Source organism: Capsicum annuum, chromosome 10 (assembly GCF_002878395.1).
Source record: "Capsicum annuum cultivar UCD-10X-F1 chromosome 10, UCD10Xv1.1, whole genome shotgun sequence".
Taxonomy (NCBI): Eukaryota; Viridiplantae; Streptophyta; class Magnoliopsida; order Solanales; family Solanaceae; genus Capsicum; species Capsicum annuum.
Window position 1 is genome coordinate 20593350 of NC_061120.1, and position 19734 is coordinate 20613083.

The 19734-nt window shown below is 34.8% G+C and overlaps 1 protein-coding gene across 2 annotated transcripts; it reads right to left on the reverse strand.

Annotated features, from left to right (window-relative positions):
• Positions 1 to 5293: 5293 nt before the first annotated feature.
• Positions 5294 to 16650, reverse strand: LOC107852104 (formin-like protein 12). Of its 2 annotated transcripts, none has more exons than XM_047398554.1 (9): positions 15945 to 16650; positions 9292 to 9498; positions 9053 to 9148; positions 8830 to 8950; positions 7165 to 8683; positions 6905 to 7070; positions 6662 to 6826; positions 6433 to 6585; positions 5294 to 6324 (listed from the first exon to the last, which is right to left on the reverse strand). In XM_047398554.1, the coding sequence occupies exons 1-9, from the start codon at positions 16149 to 16151 to the stop codon at positions 6124 to 6126; spliced, it is 2835 nt and encodes a 944-aa protein (XP_047254510.1). In that variant the 5' UTR covers positions 16152 to 16650; the 3' UTR covers positions 5294 to 6123. The 2 variants fall into 2 exon arrangements, with proteins under 2 accessions (XP_047254510.1, XP_047254511.1); XM_047398555.1 differs by lacking the exon at positions 15945 to 16650 and adding an exon at positions 9677 to 9903.
• Between the last annotated feature and the right edge of the window lie 3084 nt (positions 16651 to 19734).

Here is a 19734-nt window from a genome sequence, read left to right on the forward strand (position 1 = left end):
ACTATTAATTACAGTGTTCAATGAACCTAACTCTAGGTTCCTTTTGCTCTTAATATATGTATTACAAGCTCATCTAGACAGCTCTCTCAAGGACCATCTACACTGATTAAATCTTATCAGTTTCAAACTTAGGCAACTCTACCTAAGCATTCTCTACTCAAAGAGAAAAGTTCATTTCCCTTATAACACCATTAATTCATTTAAAAATCAAAACTCACTCAATAACAATTTCTATTCAGGCACAAATAACCAGCTAAGAATTTAAGCAGTGTTGAAATAGGGTTTTTGCTTCCTCTTTTCACACTTTGTAATTGTGAAAAATCATTTGATGAAGAAACATCTTTTTTCTTTTATAGATGAGTGATGATTAGGTTTGAAATCTCATTGGACCAGGCGTCCTATACAGTACAAGCAGCACCTGCAAGTTTGTTACACAAGAGGACAAAACTATACAGTCACGCATGCCAGCTGCATAGTACTGTGAACATCTTGGGACCTAGCCCCTTGCAGTTAGTTGCTCATTATCAAAACTACATATACCATACTTTATATTTGGGTTGTGACATTTAAGATCCCCAAATTATTTTTCATTTACCCCGACAAGGTAATGTGGATAAGACATTGTACTCAATGATGCTCACATAATTTAGTAGGCAATGTAGTTGTTGTTGCTGTTGATATAACTAGTGGAGGCCACAATTTTAAAGATAGTTTTATAAAGAATTATTGTAAAGTCTTTTTTAGATTTTAGTTAATCTGTTTTTAGTTTCAGCTTTACTTTAAGGAAATAGTTTTAAGAAAGTTTTTATCTTCATTGCTTTAGGTTTTAGCATTCAAGTTATCCATCTTTATTTTCATTTATTTAGGCCTGTTTATGATTATGTTATCTATGTCTCAAATTTTTAGCGTTATTATTTCCATATATTAGTATTGTTTTACTTTATTGCTCTATATGTCAGTACATTGAAAGCACTGATGTCTCTTTATCGCACTACATCATTGGACGATGTAGCCCCCCATTTTAGATATGAAGATGGCCATACAAACTATTTTGCGGGCTATGCTATCAGCTTGAATGAGTTCTCATCATTCCCAACTACTTAGCAATATTTCAGTTATCAATTTGTTTTGTTACATTAAAGTTGAATGTAGTAGAATATTCATCGACACATAGTCAAGTCAGACATAATCAATTTTCTAAAACATTTTAATGTTTCAGATAATAAAAAAAATATATTATTTAATTTCATTTTGTTTACAAAAGTTAGCCCATTCTTTCAGCGTCCACAATTTTATCAAAGTTTAACTTTACTAGTTTCATACCTCGCCAAGTGGTTCAGCCATACTAGTTTAACTTATTCATTTTGACTCTCTTTCGACTTCAAAGATTTTTAAGTCAACTTTTCGGGCTCCGAGACAATGAATTTTGGGTTGTATTATATTCAGGGGTGTAAGTAGCATGTCTCGGGTAAGTTTTGAATTTTTCAAACGGGGGTGGATCACATTTGGATTGACAAAACAGTAGTTCACCGCAATTAGGCCGTATCGTGGTGAGTATCACGGTGAGGAGGCCACCGCATCACGGTGGAGGTCAAATCAGCAAATGTCAAGTTCCAATAGCTCATCGTAATTGCACCACATCGCGGTTAAGCTCAAATTGACAATTTTCATAATCTAGTGAGTCATCGCGATTCCACCACGTCGCAGTGGGTATCGCGATGACCCACTCACCGCATCGCAATGAAGCCTTAATCAGCGTTCCAGTTCTGAATTTTAAAATCCAAGGGCAACTTAGTCTTTTCCTACACCCCCAAAATTGTGAAAGCAGATGATTAAACATATTATTGAGCAAAATATGCTCATTATTCATCAAATCCTTCTCAAAGAAAACCCTAGGATTCAACATTTAACTTCAAGAATCCCCAAATTCCACCATTCTTTTCCAAGATAGTTCAAAATTCAAGATTTCCAATTCAAGATATTCAAGAATCAATCTTCAAGAGCACAAATAAGAACTCAAAATTTAAGTTTCTTCATCTAGTTCATCAATTAAGGTATGTGGGGTTTATGAACAAGGGTAATCCTTCCACCCTTGTGCCCCAAACTTGCTTTAATTGTATTTTACATGGATTTACATGAATATACATGAATTTTCAATTTAGGGTTCATACCCAATGATCATTATTTGAAAGTTATGCTATTACAAAAGAATTGAATGATAAGTTGCATCTCTATTTTTACATGTCCATACATTTGACTTGTTTTACGTTTAATGAGAATTGAATTTCATTATTATGACTAGAATTGTGCAAATACCCCCATGATGTTGGCTATTTACTATGATTCATGATGATTTGCCTTGAGATTGAAATATGGATTATTTCGCCCTAGCTTTGATGTTGATAATCCAAGAAATTTTGGTCTTTTGATCTTTAGCTAAAGATATGGAATCCTCCTATACCTCATATTTTTAGTTTTAAACTCTCAGATGCATAGGTAGCTTTCAGTATGAATCATTATGTTATTTAAGGTGGATTTCCTACAGAATGAGCATACAGATAAAAGGGAGTAGTATTTAGCACCGAGCGGGAAGTGTGGGTTTAGCACATCCTACTTTCCTAGAACTACGAGCCAACATAAGTACAATTAGTTCTATTTCTATATGGATGATAGTTACAGATATGATCACTTAGCTTAGGTTATACCCCTGGCAAAAGTATGACACCTCTCCCAACGTGAGGTTTTCCTCTTAGGGGAACAATATGTTGGACACTATGATAGCTCACATAGTGTATGTCGGTTAGAAGAACCTCCCTACAGAAAAGAGTAATCCTTGCAGAACAGCTTTTTACAAGAATTTCCTACAAGTAAAGAATAATAGAAAAGTTTTAAAGATAGAATACAAGTATAGATTTTAGAACTAAGAGTGATGGTTCACAATATTTATACAGTATGCTTTTGTTATTTATGATTGATCATTTTTCAGCTTTCAGTTGTTCAAGCCAATATGAGTCATTTCATCTAGCATGCATTCCTTTATGGTTTTCGATAAACATTGATATATTGTTTTACCTATGCATTCACCCCCCGTATGCTCAGTACATTCTCAAAGTACTGATTCACATATATGTCTATGTGCTACATTATTTAATAATGTAGGTGCAGGTGCTCAATCTCAGCAGCGTGAGTGATTTCAGGCATCTCTATCTATATCCCGACAGTTGGTGAGTCCTCATGATTCGAGGGCCCCTTTATTCAGATTTCCAGCTTCCATAGTATTTGATTAATTGTTTTCAATTCAGTTCGAGTCAATTAAGGGGTCTATCCCAAGGGCTCTTTAGTTCTTAGTAGTAGAGGCTTGTCGCACTGCTAGCTATAATCAGACTTCCAATATTAATTGTTCAGACATTATGTTCAATTGATTTCAGCTCAATTCATATAATTCAGTATTTCACTATTCTTACTTGTTTAAATTGCTTTGATGTGAGTTCCAGACTTAGTAGAAGGCTTACAGGGTTAGGTTGAGACTACTCGTAGTCTTGAGCAATGTGTGACGTCTCAGGACCCGCTTTCGGGAGTTACAAAATTTCTCTTGGAAGTCGAGATAGTTTCCTTTCATAAAGTCCCAAAACTAGTAATAATGTTTTGAAAAAAGAAAAGATAAAACAAAACAAAACAAATGGAGCATTCATCCGAATTTCAATTTGAAACTCATGTAACTAAATAAACGGATCATTCCTCCAAATTTCAGATTGGAACTCATGTAATTAATCTATTTTTCTTTTAGCTAACCTTAAGTTGGAATAGGTCCATGAAATATCTCTAGATTCTCCGATTGAATAGAGGGCAAACACCTACCTGAGATGGCTTAGATTTATTCACGGTTTGTCTTTTAAATTCCTTATCCCTAAAATCATGTCCAAGGATTTTGACACGAGATCGCTAATAGCGACCACCCTCTATGTCTTTGTCAGTTAAGTAAATCACCAAATGCTAAGTATTGTAAAAAGTGAATTATGTCAAACCTACTCCATATTTGATACGATACAAATACGGAGAAGATGAACAAACTGCAACAATTAAGATAATAAAGATAGAATTGAAAAATAGATAAATAGATAGACAAAAGAGGATAAAGGTCGGACAACCAAAGTATACATTAAATCGAAGTCCTTTCTTTCGATTACCACAAACACCTATCTCTTACAAAGACGAGAAAATAATTAATCCACTCACAACTAACGTTCTAAACAAAGTCAACAAAGTTCCCAAAAATCTAGACACACTCTAAAGTGTAAGTTTCATCCAAAATCATCTATTAAAGAAAAAAAAAAAATCTTAGCTATTTATAGCCATGGGCTATTTATTACAAAATACGAACTGGCCCTAAATGCCAAATAGACCCAAAACTTGTCCTAGATGAAAAACGACCAATTTGGGCAATACTTTAGCTCTTCAGTGATGTACCTTCTTTGCTCCAAGCTATCATCCAAACATGATGTTGCTCAATGGGCTCTTGGATTGTATCATCAGATATAGCTCCTCTCGTACGCCAAGCTATCATCCAAACACATCCTTGCTTTCCTAAGGTGATCAAGTCATGGATCCTTAGGTACTGACCATGAAGCATAGATCTCGACAGATTGGAATTGATTCAGCTTATGTCAATATTTGCCCTGCTCAAAGCCCATTCGGAAAACAACTCCCTACCAGGGGTTTCTCCATTCAAATAACTCAAACTCTAGACCACTAGTTAAGGAGGAGAGATCTCATCCATCCAACAATACCTATTGGTGGTTAGGGCAAGTGCATGGACGACTGCGTGGAGGATTACTATTAAAGACAAATATCCGTAAGTCACAATGTATTTAGTTTTACTGCTTCAGAACTAACTTCGAACTGTGAGACTGAATAAGGATCTAAAATTTTTAACTGTACGTAAGAAGGTGGCATATTCTTGTGTATATCGCACTTCAGATATTTAGGTCTGAAGTTAAACGAGGCGGTCCCAACTGCAGACATATAAGTTTGAAGCTTGAAATACCAACCTTAACTTCAGACATTTGTCTAAAGTCAGCATAGCCCTGGTTTGATTGGAGCAATGCCCTTTCAGTAACTATTACACATACGTCAATCCAATTCTTCTAGCAGGTTTTTAGCAGAAAAGAAGAAGAAGTGGAAGAGGAGCAGACAACGTTTTATACTAAATTTGCCAACATTGGCTACTCGAGTTGCATCAAGTAGCAAAAATTGATAACACAGTTCACCAAATCAAGGTGTAATCACTCAGGACTCTCAGCAAATATCAATGAGTATAATTTGAGGAACAGTAAATTGAGATATAATATTCGTCTCCGTACTTATTGCAAAAAATACGACTACAAGCAGGGCGGAGCCAACCTTCTTTAGTGGGTTCGGACGAACCCCTCCACAGAAAAATATACTATTTATACATGATTACATTTATTTTTTATGTGATTATAGTAGGTGTTGAACCCCTTCAATTAAGTTTTCTTTGAATATTGAACCCCCTTAGTTGAAATCCTGGCTCTGCCTCTGACTACAAAAGAACTAGCAAAGATTGTAATGCAAAATTTAGGCAAATGCTGAAGATACGAAGTCTTGAATTATAAAAGAATAGACAATCTCGTGCTGCGAACTTGCTACTAATCAGTTACTAAGATGAAATATATAGGATTTAGCTCAATTCTGCCTGCAGTCTAAACAAAATTGATATCACGCATATCAATTCTTTCCTAGTATATGCATGATAGTTGCAGCTTGAAACTTCATCTTTAAGGTCCTTGCCAGAAAATCCTTCAAAATGTTGATTGGGCAATGTTTTCAAAATGCATCTACACGATGCCTTCATATCACCAGCATCATTGACATTACTATTAAGAAGTGGTGGAACCAGAGGCAGATTCAAGATTTAAACTTAATAGGTTCACCCTTTGATATTTTAAGCACTGAACTTCCTTGTACTTTTTAGATTATGGGTTCAAAATATTTATTTATTTATTTATTTGGATTTTTTAAGTATATATTTATATTCCATGTCGAAATTATTGGGTTCAATTGTCAAACCAATTGTTCAAAAGCTCCATCCACCTTCTGAGTATTCTATTGGTTAGGATCTGTTTGGATTTCTTGAGCCAATTCCCTAGTCAACTTGTCAGCACGATCGTCTTGCCCACCAGCGAAACTATAGACTCTGAATGCGAACTGGAAGGCCTTCCATAGCAGTTTACGTGATCCCTTTTTTCGCCCATCATTTTTCGATCCACCTCTTCCGTTTTCTCTTGTCTTTGCTTCTCTACTCTCCTGACAACATTCAAGTATTATTTTTAAGGAACATGTTCACTAGGTTATCAGGGTCCGGCAATTTTCACCAGAATTAATGCATACTACATATTACTACATTGTACTAACCTTCAAGACAAGTTCCATGCAGTTTGAGGAAACATCTACGATTAATTCCTTGATATGGACAAGGATGTTGAAATCAAAATGAATGTTATAGCTTATAAATTTCTTGGACTCTTCATCCTTTGTCCGTTCCAGTTTGTCTATTTCTACTTTGATCTATGTGACAGAACCATTTGTCAGAGCTGAGCAGAGGAATGCGAATATATAGATTCAGGAATTTCGTAATTTCTACCTTGTTAAAGTAACTCTCAGCTTTGACAAGGTGTTCGCCAACAGGTAAGACTATCGGCCAATTTCGCAAAGTAGTGGCTATTGTGTCTAACTTCGAATATAATGTTGCTGCCATCCTCAGTTCTTCCAACTTTTTGGTGGGAAAATCTTCAAATCTTGCTAGCACCTGCAGAAAGAAAGGTTAAAGCCAACACTGTGATATGAGAATAATGGAACAATATGAATAAAGTAGACGTAGATGAACCTGAGATTCGTCGGTTAATTTCTCAAGGAAAGATTCTACATATCTGTAGAACTTAGTGAGCTCAGACATATCTGATGTTTTAAAAGAAGTAATGGCTGTTTGTATCTCCTTGATTTTTTTGGCGTGATTTTTAACGTCCTCTTCAATTTGGTGGAAATATGCTGACCTGAGACAAACATTGCACATTCTAAAATATAACTCAAACTCCTGAGAAATGTGAAATCTCAAAAATAATGGGTGAGGATTTTTAACAAGATTACCTCTTCGTCATCTCAGCTAATGCATCAGCCATTCCCTGTTTCCCTCCTGCTGAGCCACTAACTTTTCCTACTCTGTGATGTGATGTAGTATCTAAACTAGAGCCTTCAACTTGGCTCTTGAGAAGTCGATAAAGATTACCCATGTGAGTTGACCTTTTCAATTTAGTGGCTGCTCTCTTAACTCGTAACACACCCATAAACCCTAGTGATTGTGGAGTTGCAGGTCCTTTTCCCTTTGGCATGGGTGGAGGTGGTGCTGGCACTGCTCCATTTGAAGCCATCGGTGGAGGTGGGGGTGGAGTTGCCATACCCTTTGATCCTATGGGAGGTGGTGGAGGAGGTGGAGCTGCTATTACATTTCTAGATGTCATGGGAGGTGGCGGTGGTGGAGGTGGAAGTGTTGTTATATTTGTTGTTGTTTTAGGTAGCAATGGAGGTGGTGCAGGCACCATCATGGGATCTGCTGGTGGTGGTGGGGATGGAGGCAAAGGTGTTACTACGTTTCTTGATGTCATTGGTGAGAGCGGGGGTGGGGGTGGAGGTGGAGGTGTTACACTGTTTCTTGATGCCATTGGTGGTGGGGGTGGAGGCGTTACACAGTTTGATGTCATTGTTGGTGGTGGGGGTGGAGTTGGAGGTGTTACTATGTTTCTTGATGGCATTGGTGGTGGGGGGGGTGAAGGCAGTGTTACACTGTTTCTTGATGCCATTGGTGGTGGTGGGGTTGGAGGTGGAGGTGTTACAATGTTTCTTGATGTCATTGGTAGGGGTGGAGGGGGCGGCACTACTGTGTTTCTTAATGTGTTTCGTAATGTCATGGGTGGGGGTGGGGGCGGAGGTGTTACTGTGTTTTTTGATGTCAAAGATGGTGACTTTATGGCTTTTGAAGATAATGTAAATGGTGCTGATGGAGCTGCTGCCTGTTCTTCTACATTTGATATCAACTCAGGGAGTGTAGGTGGAGGTAAAAGCACATCTAACGAAACACAACTTGACACTAGCTCATTATTTGGAGAGCCAGTCCGACAAGTCCCTTCGTTTTCTGATACATTGTCCATATCAGTTAGTGGAATATCTGGTGAGTCCAACATTTCAAAATCTTGGCCAAATTCACAATCATCCCCTTCTTTCACTTCAGAACCAAGGTTTCCTTGTATTTCTGATTTTTGTTCACTAAAGTTGTTTGCTAGTTGAACAACATAATTTGGATCTTGAGCTATTGCATAAGGGAGCAAGTCAAAATAGAGGCGTTTTACATCAATAGTAGGATTTAGCTTCTCAGTTTCTTGGGCATTGAGTTCACTTTTCTGTGAAGCACTAACTACTGGGGAGAGGACTGAAGTTGGAGTAGGTGGAGGGCTTGAGAGGGAGGACTCGTTGCTCGAATGAGACACTGACAGAGTCCTCCCAAATGGGTCGGGTGAAGGACTTTCATCTCTCGTTTCGTCATCCTCGTCCATCATGTCGTCGAACACCCTTTCAGTGGCTAGCTTAATCATCTCATCAAGCAATACCAATCCTGAACAGTAAATAAAAAATGTCATATCTACCAACTCAATCTATCAACTGAAACAATCACACAACTCAACAATCTACTAGAGCAAAGAGGTGAGTTAACAAGGAGTAATTTTTGCCATTTAGTATGTACATAGCATTACGATGTACCATAACGCCTTGAGTCATTGTGGAGATTACTGTATTCCTCATCCAATTTCTTTATGAATTCATCATCATGTGTCCATATTACCCCGATTGATTTCAGAGTATCACAAAAGCATTGTAGTGCCTGATATATACATGACAATTTGGTGAACACAGTAAGTTGTGCTGCTATAGGGAAAAAAAAATTGATGTACAATGCACACAACTCAATGAGTAAATGGGTAACCTGATCCATTCCTGCTCCATCAATACTTGATAATGGAACATTCGGGTTGACGGAAGGATGCATTTTATGCAGATCCTTCAGGGTCAATATCAGCAGCTGTTGGAAAATATATAAGATGAGGTAAAAGGACATGCCATTGTTCTTGTATGAACACACAAAAGAACCTCTATTTGCGAAGGTTTTATTGCAGAAGTTATTTGTGACCTCCGCAAATAGCATCAGTAGTGACAGAAAAATACCTCATTTACAGATGCGGAAGCAAAACAAGGCGATAAGTCGAGCAGATCTCTCAAGGAGAGGGTCTTGCTCCTGAGCGCTGTCATTATAACGAAGTTATCTGCTACCCCACATGAATTGTGAACTCTGGAGCCTTTGGTTGCAGTTACATTAGAATTTGTCGATACTGTTATGGAGGATGTTTTTTCGGTTTCATGAATGTCATCTTCCTGGCAATACACAAGTTACTGTCAGTGATGTACTATTAATGCCGGAATATGTAACTTTTTGAGCGTTTCAATCCCTTTAACGTATGCTATGACAGGAAGATCATCAATATGTCCAAATACAGTATGAACAACTCTATCTCAAGTTAAAAGAAATTTCTAAAAACTCATTAGATCTTACAGAGTGTACTTCAATGGTTTTGTGACATAAGAATATGCTTGTGGTCGTTAATAAACTATTCTTATCGAAGGTGTCCTACATTACGGTCGCATGGAGTTTTTTGAGTTCAAACATAATTCAGTAATTAAAAGTGTGTTTTCTCTAGTAACTTAAACTTTTAGATAAGTGATTGTGAGGTCTAGCCCCATAAGTGATGCTTTGAAAATCTTCCATGAGCTAACAATTATTCAAAGTTTATTGCCTGCAAAGTTGAAGATGAAGGCTTGATAGTTGGGGCATTAAATAATACTTTGAAATTTTACTTTCAGTGATGTCATTGGTGACATCAATAGAGGCAATTTTTTGCCTATAAAAGGAGCTCATCAGCTCATTCGTTGAACATACCAAAACGAAGAGAAAAATAATATAGAAACAGTGAGACATTTCACAGATTTCGATAAAAAATAGTGTTGAAGGAAAAATTAGAGTGAGTGATATTTTAGTAAGGTGAGAGTCAATAAATGGTTATTTCTTTTGAATGTGTAGTAGTCACTTTTGAGTATTTTACTTGTGACTATAGTATAAATTCCTTACTATAATAATATCAGTTACTCTTCCTGGTCCGTGGTTTTTTCCTTATTTAAAAGGGTTTCTACGTAAAATTCTTAGTGTCATTATTTTTCATTTTTTTTCCTATCACTTTTTTCACAATTACTTTTGTTGTTATTCCGCGTTAACCCAACAAACTGGTATCAGAGCCCATAGTTTGCAATATCTATATTTTTTTATAAATGATGGAAGTCAATACAAGTAAAATGGTTACTTTGAATGGCATTAATTATGTCATTTGGAAGTGGAAATTGAAAGATTTGCTCTATGTCAAGAATTTTTATGAACCAATCTTTGTCAATATAAAACCTGAAAACAAAATTGATGAAGAGTGGAATCTGTTGCATAGACAAATTTGTAATTTTATTAGGCAGTGAGTTGACGATAATGTGTTGAACCATTTTTCGGGGAGATATGCTCGATCCCTATGGGAGAATCTTGAAAGTTTGTATGCTCGAAAAACTAAAAATGATAAGATGTTCTTAATAAAACAAATGTTGGGATTAAAATATCATGATGGTTCTCCGATGACAGATCACCTGAATAATTTTCAAGGAATCATGAACCAGTTTTTTTCTATGGGCATTAAGTTTGATTAAGAAATTCAAGGTTTACTTCTATTTGATTCCTACCAGACTCGTGAGAAACATTTAGAACTTCATTATCAAATTCTTCTCTCGATAGCGTGATCTCTATGGATTTCGCCAAGAGCAGCATCCTTAATAAAGATATAAGATGAAAGTTTTAAGATTTCTCTTCGTCCGATGTCTTAGTGACTGGCGTTAGGGGAAGAAGCAAGAATCATGGTTCTCAAAATAGAGAATACTATAGAAGCAAATTTAAAGATATTGAGTGCTATCATTGTAGGTTAAAAGGGCACACAAAGAAATTTTATCAAAAGTTAAAGAATGAGAACAGAGACGAGGAGGAAAAGAAAGAAGACGATAATGAAAATTCCATAGCCACCATCACCATTGAAGATCTTGTTACTATTCTTGATGCAAATCTAATAAATATTGCTTGTGATGAGTCAAGCTGGATTGTAGATTCTGGTGCCACATCTCACGTGACATCAAGGAAGGATTTTTCCTCATCTTATACTCCAGGTAACTTTTAAACCTTGAGTATAAGCAATGAGACAGTTTCTAAAGTGGTTGGTATTAATACAATTTGTTTAGAAACTAGTACGGGATCTAAACTAGTTTTAAACAATATAAAGCATGCACCTAATGTTCGTTTGCACTTGATTTCTGTTGACGTGCTGGATAATGAGGGATATGTTAGTACCAATGGTGGTGAAAAATAGAAACTCATTAAGGGTCATTTGGTTGTGGCTCGTGGTGACAAGTGTCGTGGTCTATACTAGACTACGAATTCTGCTTGTGCTAATATGGTGAATGCTGTTGAAAACACTAGCCCTTCAACATTATGGCTTAAGAGGCTTAGCCACATTAGTGAGAAAAGACTTAATATTCTGGCCAAAAAGAAATTACTATCGTATTTTGAAAGTGCTAAATTAGAAAAATGTGAGTACTTCTAGGCTGGAAGAAAATAGAGTTTCTTTCAAGTCACATCCTCCCTTAAGAAAGACAGAGTCGTTTGAGTTGGTGTATTCAGATTTATATGGTCCAGTGAAGATAAGGACTTTAGGTGTTACACTTTACTTTGCTACTTTTATTGATGATTGCTCAAGAAAAATTTAGTTCTATGTCTTGCAGACTAAAGACCAAGTGTTGGGTGTCTTTAAGCAGTTTCAAGCTTCAGTTGAAAGAGAAACAGGGAAGAAGTTGCAATGTATACTAATAATGATGGTGAATATTGTGGACCATTTGACAAATACTGCAAGCAAAATGGTATCAGACACCAGAAGACTCCTCCCAAAACTCCTCGGCTTAATGATTTTGCGGAAAGGATAAACAAAACCTTGATGGAAAAAATCAGATGTTTGCTTTCTGAAACATAGTTGTCAAACTTCTTTTGGGGTGAGGCTTTATTAACCGCTACACATGTTATTAACCTATATTCTTCTATTGCTTTGCAAAGTGATATATCAAATAAAGTTTGGTATGGAAAAGATGTTTCATATGATTATTTAAGAGTATTTGGTTGCAAAGTCTTTGTACATGTGTCCAAAGATGAGAGGCCAAAGTTAGATGTCAAGACAAGGCAGTGCATCATCATTGATTATGGTCTTGATAAGTTTAGTTATAGGTTGTATGATCCAGTTGAGAAAAAGCTTGTAAGAAGTCGTGACATTGTCTTCATGAAAGATCAAAACATTGAAGATATTGACAAAGCAGAGAAGCTAGAATCTTCAAGTTCTTATGGTGTAGTTAATCTTGATCAAATTTCTCATATAAGTGAGCATGATGTTAGTGGGATTGATAATCATGGTGACACCTAAAATCATGCTCCAAATCAGCATGTTGATGTTGATAATGATAATGATATTGTTGTTGATGATGCTCCAGTTCAAGAAGTTGTGGATAAGTCAAATTCTCCACATAGAAGATCTACAAGACAATGTATTCCTTCTTATCATTATTCTCATAATGAGTATGTGTGACTCACTAACAGGGGGGAAACCTGAATGTTATGGCAAGGCCACGGAAGATGATCATAAGGATCAATGAATTAAAGTCATGGAAGATAAGATGAAATCTCTGCATGAAAAACATACTTATGAGTTGGTGAAATTGTCTAGGGGCATGAGAGCTTTAAAGAATAAGTGAGTGTTCAAAATAAAATTTAAAGAACACAACTTGAAGCCCAAATACAAAGCTAGATTGATTGCCAAAGGAATTGATCAAATAAAAAGTATTCACCTTGGCGAAATATTTTCTCCTATCGTCAAATGACCTCTATTCGTACAGTTCTTGGTTTGGCTGATAGTCTTGATTGAGAGATTGAGAAGGTGAATGTGAAGACAGTTTCTCTTCATGGTGACCTCAAAGAGAGGTTTATATGGAACAACCTGAGAGCTTCAAGGTAAAAGGTAAAGAAAATTATGTTTACAAACTTAAGAAAAATCTTTATGGCTTGAAGCAAGCTCTCAGATAGTGGTATAAGAAGTTTGAATTCGCCATGGGAGAGAAAGGCTACAAGAAGACTTCTTCAGATCATTTTGTACTTGCACAAAGTTTTTATTTTATCATCCTCTTTCTATATATGGATGATATTTTGATTGTGGAAAAGAATATTTTTAGAATTGACTAGTTGAAGAAAATATTATGCAAGTCTTTTGCTATGAAGGACTTGGGTCATGCTAAGCAGATTTTGGGCTTGAGGACTACTCGTCTCAAAGATGAAAGGAAGCTTTACTTGTCATAGGATAAGTACATTAAACGTGTATTGGATCACTTCAACATAAAGAATGCTAAAGTTATTAAAACACCCCTTATTGGTCATATGAAGTTGAGTAAGAAAACATGGCCTACAACGAAGGAGGAAAAAGAGAGCATCGCTAAAGTTTCATATTCCTTTATTTTTGAAAGTTTAATGTATGCAATGGTGTGTACCAAATTCAATATTGCTCACGCGGTTGGTGTTGTCAGCAGATTTCTTGAAAATTTGGGAAAGAAGCACTAGGAAGCAGTCAAATGGATACTAAGGTACCTAAAAGGAACCTTAGCTAATTGCTTGTGTTTTGGGGGATCTGATCCAATCTTGAAAGACTATATAGATGCTGATATGACAGGTGACCTTGATAACAAAAAATTCACTAATGATTTTTTGTTTATATTTTTAGGGGAGGTATATCATGCCAGTCAAAGTTGCAGAAGTGTATCGCACTGTCTACAACTGAAGCGGAGTATATTGCGGCCACTGAAACTGGAAAAGAAATGATATGGCTTAAGTTATTTCTTTAAGAACTTCGATTGGAGCAAATGGAGTATGTCGCCTATTGTGATAGTCAAAGTGCAATAGATTTGAAGAAGAACTCCATGTACTATGTAAGAACAAAACACATTGATGTGAAGTACCATTAAATTCGTGAATAAGTGGAGAACGAATTGTTTCACGCCAAGAAGATCCACATGACTGAAAATCCTATAGATATACTGACAAAGGTATTGTCAAAGGACAAGTTCGAATTATGCAAAGAACTTGTCGGCATGAGCTTTCTCTGAGAAGATGAAGATATCTCCTTCAGGTGCATGGGACTGGAGAGGGAGATTTGTGGGGTCCAATCCCATAAATAATACTTTGAAAATCTTCCATGAGATAACAATTATTCAAAGTTCATTGCCTACAAAGTTGAAAATGAAGGCTTGATATTTGGGGCATTAAATAACACTTTGAAATTTTACTCTCAGTGATATCATTGGTGACATCAATAGAGGTAGTTTTTTGCCTATAAAAGGAGTTCATCAGCTCATTGGTTGAACACGCCAATATAGAGAGAAAAATAATATAGAGAGCAGTGAGGTATTCCACAGATTTTGATTAAAAGATAGTCCGTGAAGAAAAAATTAGAGTGAGCGACATTTTAGTGAGGTATAAGTGAAAAGAAGGTTATTTCTTTTGAGTGTATAGTAATCACTTTTGAGTATTATATTTGTGACTATAATGTAAAAAAAATTTACTATAGTAATATCAGTTGCTCCTCTTGGTCCGTGATATTTTTCTTATTTAAAAGGGTGTTCACGTAAAATTCTTGGTGTCATTATTTTTCATTTCTTTCCCTATCATTTTATCACAAATACTTTTATTGTTATTCCGCATTTACCCAACAATGATGACTCAATTCAACATGATAACATAATAACAGAGATCTTGAGTACAAGATAGACTCGTAGTCCCTCATTATCAACAACGGAAAAAATTCAGGGTGATTGGCCTAAGAAAACTAGTCAAGTCCGCATGTAAAAGATATGTTGAAGATATAATTAAATAATTAAAAAGTATATCGTCTTATGATTTTAGTTTTTAGATAAGGTGATTATACAATTATAACATTTTGTTATTTAACAAACTACTCTTATTGAAATTGTCCTATGACCTATATCAAGGTCGCGTGGAGTTTTTTTGACTGCAGACACAATTAAATACTTCCTCCGTTTTATAATAAATGAAGTATTGAAGTATTTTTGGTGTTTCAAAATAAGTGAATCATTGAGTTTTTTTTCCAAATTTACGCTTGAGGATTTGACAACCAAGGGGCCCATCAACTGAAAAGGAATAAATAAATATGATTTTGTACTTTGAACAAGGATAAAAATGAAAAATTATGTTAAATTTATGTCTTTGATTCTTTTTCTTAATCTGTACGTTAAAGTCCAACAATTCATTTATTATGAAACGGAGGGAGTAATTAAAAGTATGGTCTCTAGCATTTTAAAATTTTAAACGAGGTGATGATGACAATCCAACATGATATCACAGCATATAGAAGCCTTTGGGTACAAGCTAGCCTCATCGTCACCCATTATCAAAGAACAAAAATCTCAAGATCCTTGATCTAAGAAAAAAGAAACACCCCTGATCCCCTAAAGAAGGCGTGTTGAAGACATAATTAAGTAATTAATTCAAAGTTTACTCTAACTAATGATTTAAGCTTTTAAATGAGATTGTAATACCATATGCACAATTTCATAATACAAATGCAGAAAATTTTCAAACTTTTTAATGTGGTAAACAACAAGGAGGAAAAGAAACAAACCCAGAAAAGAAAGTGTACCTCAAATGTAGAGAGGTTCCAAGGGGAAAGGTTAGGAGGAGCCACAATAGAAAATTCCCCAGATTGCATTTGCAACCAGTAAAAGTAACAAATTCTAATATAATAAAACTCAACCTTCTTGGTTTTGAAAAATATAAACCAAGATTTTGCTGAAAAATAGAAAGAATGCAAACAATGTAGGAGGATGATCAAGATGATTAAGAACATTCAAATTTTTCAAAATCAAAAAATGAAACAAAAAAAAGTTCTTTTCCCAATGAAATTCAAAAAATTAGTAACAAAAATATATTATTTTCTTAAGCCTCTGAAAATTGTAGAAAAATCCCCATGGACAAGCTTCAATTTTTTTTCTCTTTTTTTTCCAAAAGAGAGAAATGAAAGTCAAACGTTCTAGAAATTATTTCGTTGCTTTATTTAGGCTCAAGCTGCTAATTTTCCGGGGGTTCAATCATCAATGCTGTTTTTCCTCTATAATTATGAAATAGTATTACATTAATAAATTTGATGTTTTTGTTTTAAAAATATTTTAGAAAAACTTGTAGGAAAATAATATTTGGATATTATTTCAAATGTGTCCGTTTACCAAATTGGTTCATTATTTCAGTGTTAAATTTGAGATATTGAATTTGATGTTTAAAAATAAATATATAGAGAGAGAGTTTTTCAAATTTTCATTCATAAACTATCGATTTTGTGTTTATTGGATGGGTCAAAATACGGTTTGACACCTAGATGTATAAAAAGGCAACACATGGAAGTCGGAGTCTCATCCGATCCAGCTCAGCACAAATAATATCGTCCACAACACTTGATCACATCCTGGTTATCAACATCTATCCCTTCAAGATTCGGTGTGATGATGCAAGTTGGCCTAGCTTCGGAATAACATAATCTAAAGTGCAACCGTGACCAATTAACATAAGCTTCTTTAGTAATTGTTTCTGAAGATCCTGATATCACTCTTAACAATCTCTCAACCACGTACATTGTAACATCTCAAACATGCAGATTATTATCATTACAAGGAGCTTGAAACATGCATGGCTTAACTTAAGACTTAGAATATAAATATACTCCTTTCTTTCGCTGGCAATTTAAACTATTCTCACTATATTGTAGTCAGAGTTGTAATAGAAGCACAAAGCTCTTGATTTCCAGGTGACACCGCCTGACAGTTCCCCCGGCGACAATCGAATAAGATATACTTAATCTCTTTTACTTATGCTTTATAATTTATTGTTCTTATTTTTTATTTCCATTTACGTTCATTAGCAGGGCGAATCTAGGAGCCAAGATGTGATTTTACGCGAATCAGTAATTTCGTGCGAATTTAATAGTTATATAGAAAAATCTAGTAAATATATAGCAATTATAAATTGGGAACCTATAAAGAAAGTGTATTGTTGATTTAGTGGGGTAGAGGGATTTGTGAAAGTTTTATAGATCTATTGATTGTGGGTTCAAATTTCCTTAGTTACTATATAACTTTATTTTTATCTAACATAGAGAACCCACAAATTTTAAATCCTGAATCCGCCTCTTAATTAGCTAGTCATTTCGCATTTAGAATACAATATTGGGATGAAGACACAAATGGCCGCTCATCTCAAATAAATTTCACAAAAATGACCATGGAATTCAAATTTCATTTTCTAGCCATTTCAATGTGTTGGCTTGTTTTATACAGTTTCTATACATATTCTATATAGTTTCTATACATATCTTATCCATAAACATATTCTATACAGAAATTATACAGATTAAATACACAATTTATACAATAATTATACAGTTTATTTTACACATTTTATACAACAATTATATAATTATACAACCTTTAGCTGCAAGTATTATTCGAATACGTATTTTATACAACAACTTTAAGTTTTTGTACATATTTTATACAATGTATCATATATATTTTACACACACATATATTTGACAGAACTACACAATTTCTATATGTATATCATATATAGGTACATTCTATATAACAATTATACCTTTTTTTATATAATTATATTTAATTATTATTTTTAAACAACCAACAAAAGCATAATATTTTTCATTTAAAAAGTTCATAGCAAAAAAAAAAAAAAAAAACAACTGAAACCTTTTTGAAAAAGGCTCGTATGACCCAAGTTGAAAAAGGCTGAAAATTTAAGAAAAAAGCTCAAATAGCCCAAATTGAAAAAAATAGAAAATGACTATTATTTATAATTAGTATGACCGACAAGACATAAAATGTCCCTAAATCCAAATTTGGGTCATTAGTTTTAAGATGGGTGAGGCCATGTCATTTGCCATTTAATATTTTAAAAATTACACAAATACACAACTTATGTTTCCAATATTACAAAAAATCTCAACTCCCTAAATATATTATAAAAATCCCAATATATACGTACAATGCTATGTATATGTCGGCTATATTATGTATATTAATAAGAAGAGAGAGTAAAGTAATTAAAAAAAGTAAGAGAAAGTATAATTACTTCCAAGAAAAAATTATTGATATTTATGTTATTTATACTTTAATATTTGGTCATATTCTGTGGGTAGTAGATGACATAAAGGAAGGGAAGGCCCATCATGTGCTTTAGAGCGGTTCTTCCTGCAACAGACATCTTTTTCTTTCCCTCCCAAATAGAGCAATTGAATAGGAACTTAGGTGTGAGCACGGCACTTGTGCCCTTGATTTTTGGATACAAATTCAATTATTATTCTGAAAAATTGATTTAGGGTGAACATTCATATCTAAACACATTTTCAACTCCAAATATAATTCTTTATTTTTTATTTTGAAATATCAACTAATTGATATCGAAACCTATAGCTTACCTAAGATTGCTAAAATTAAAACCTTCAATATTAAGAAGGTTTGTTTTGTCAATATACAAATGTGTCAAATTTGTCTTTAATTAGATAAAATATCTACAAAATTAAAAGGAAGTCTTAATTTACATGGTGGTGGTGGTGGTTGGTGGACGTGTTGAGTGCTTGTCGTAACTTTTTAATTATAATTGAGCTTCTTCTTAGGAAAAGAAAAAATATATTCTTCATATTTGGCTAATCATTGTTCTTGTAGAAAAAGATCTAGACTCTATAAATAGAAGTTTTTTTCTTCAAGCTCGGTAGCATCCACCATGTAGTCCTAAGAGTTTGGGAGTTTTGTTTGAAGGGAGAATTTGCGAGACACAAGTGTTGCAGTGTTACTTGTGTGAACCACTTTATTCTGAGTTAATTGTGTGAGGCTGTCTCTCTTGACATTTTGTACTCTCTTTTATATAGTGGATTGGCCATCTCCTTTTGTGTATATAGGTTGATTGACCAAACCACGTTAAATTATTGTGTATCTTTTGATGTATTTCTCGTTTATCGTTTAATTCATAGTCCTTCGAGGTTTGCTTTGGTAGCTTCCGCAAACACCTGATTATTTTGAATCCAATAACTAGTATCAAGGCTCAGGTTCGGTGTGACGAGTATGGTGATGTGGCAGAGTGATGGAATGTGGGCTCAAATTGCTTACCCTTACGAGCTTGAAAATGCACACACAAGAAGAAACTAGTTGCGCACTTTGATTGTCATAAAATACTCGGACAATTTGGCTTACACACAGTGAATCTCAGTAATCCATGGATCGTGGTAATGGACCACATGAAACTTAATTTGAGAGAGAGACTGTTGAGTACCTCAATGACCCATGAATCGTGATAATGAGCCACATGAAACTTAGTTTAATGGAGAGATTGTTGGGTGTGCGAAGAAAAATTTCATATTGATAGCAAAA

Coding starts and splice junctions, on each gene's coding strand:
- LOC107852104 (XM_047398554.1), bottom strand. CDS start 16,151: ATGTTCTTAATCATCTTGATCATCCTCCTACATTGTTTGCATTCTTTC. Junction 9,149..9,291: donor CTTCCGCATCTGTAAATGAG/GTATTTTTCTGT, acceptor ATTTTCCAACAG/CTGCTGATATTGACCCTGAA. Junction 7,071..7,164: donor TTAGCTGAGATGACGAAGAG/GTAATCTTGTTA, acceptor TGTTTGTCTCAG/GTCAGCATATTTCCACCAAA.